The 1453-nt window shown below is 34.9% G+C and overlaps 1 protein-coding gene across 1 annotated transcript in view; it reads right to left on the bottom strand.

Moving 5' to 3' along the window:
* Positions 1-219: 219 nt before the first annotated feature.
* The window catches only part of LOC106475894 (lysozyme 2-like), a 10610-nt gene continuing 9376 nt past the window's right edge, over positions 220-1453 (bottom strand). Inside the window, exon 4 of the mRNA XM_013936569.2 lies at positions 220-543. Coding sequence (XP_013792023.1) covers positions 335-543 — 209 coding nt within the window. The 3' untranslated portion in view covers positions 220-334. The remainder of the gene's footprint in view (positions 544-1453) is intronic.

Below are 1453 nucleotides of genomic sequence, written 5' to 3'. Positions count from 1 at the left end.
ACCACCAGGCCATTCTAGGCCTAATTTTCATAAAACGTTTTCACTTACGAAAGGTCGACTGTAGAAGTCCTATACTCTCTTAAACATCTAAACAATTAGGACTATATAAGAAATATTAATTCAATTTCATTTTTTTTTTATTAATTAATAAATGAAGTTTTTCTTGGAGTTTTTAATTTGAAATGATCATCCAAAGTAAACACCACATTGCCACAAAACTTTATGTAACACCTTTATTTGAAAACTCGTCTAAAACAGATCTATTACGTTATCAAGCTGAAGAAGGAAACATTAATCCACCGTCCTCACGAGATGCCCTCATAAGTTCGGAAAATCACAAAATGTAGCAGTCTTGAAACAAGCGCCAGTATTGTGTACTCTCAAACCAGGTGCCGTTGCATCCGTTACGTCCAGTCTTGTGAATCCGGGCAACATCATTGCAGTTTATCTCTTTATTTTTGACGCAGTTTTTCGCCCATATTTTCATATAGCTCTGAATTGTTTCTTCAGCACACTCCTTCTTTTTAACACAGGAAGTGAAATCTGTTGAACAAGTATGATAATTTAGAAAAATTAAATTGCTCTAAACAAGGTGTTTCTGGAACCAGAGTATATTTGGATTTATTCCTAATTATGATATCATAATCATTTGATCAAAATAGTATTATCTTCATCTCAGAAAGTTTTATTGATGCCTTTCTGAAACGCCATCTAGCATTACCTGCGGACACTACTTGCAATGTTCCCATAATACACTTACTTGTCAGTATAATTCAACATCACTCTAATCCCCGGATTGGTCAGCAGTGTATTTACGGACTTTAGAACGTTAAAATGCAAGGTTCGATTTCCCGCGTGGAGAGAGCATAGGTAACACCTTGTGTAACTTTGTGCTCAAAGAACAAACAACCAAATACAATATTATTCTAATATTCAAAATATGCACTAATAACCATAGCATATAATTACATAATGACTTGATGAAATATTGTAACCCGGCTGAGCGGCTCATAGAAGGGCTCTAAATTTTATTTTATTTTTCAAGTACAAACGTTTAGCTCATAGCTCCGTCATCTCTTGACTGATTTGAGATCTAATTACAGTTTTGGACTCAGGAGGTTAAACCCTTTGGATTGAATATTTCACCACGTCCAAGGTCTCATAGATTAATTTAACCTAATCCTGTATAAAATATTTTCAATTTAAGGGTAGGCTGGTAGAGATCCTGATGAGTACTAAAATCGAATCGGGTATACGCGTGCCCAACGTTTGGTATTGCTGGCGCACAAAAAAAAAAAACAACAACAACTAATAAAACGAGAAATAAAGGTCTCATAGATTAATTTAACCTAATCCTGTATAAAATATTTTCAATTTAAGGGTAGGCTGGTAGAGATCCTGATGAGTAATAAAATCGAATCGGGTATACGCGTGCCCAACGTTTGGTATTGCT

Source organism: Limulus polyphemus, unplaced genomic scaffold (genome assembly GCF_000517525.1).
Source record: "Limulus polyphemus unplaced genomic scaffold, Limulus_polyphemus-2.1.2 Scaffold9373, whole genome shotgun sequence".
In the NCBI taxonomy this organism is placed as follows: domain Eukaryota; kingdom Metazoa; phylum Arthropoda; class Merostomata; order Xiphosura; family Limulidae; genus Limulus; species Limulus polyphemus.
Note: the sequence above shows the minus strand (reverse complement) of the source record. Positions and strands in the feature narration are given on the sequence as shown.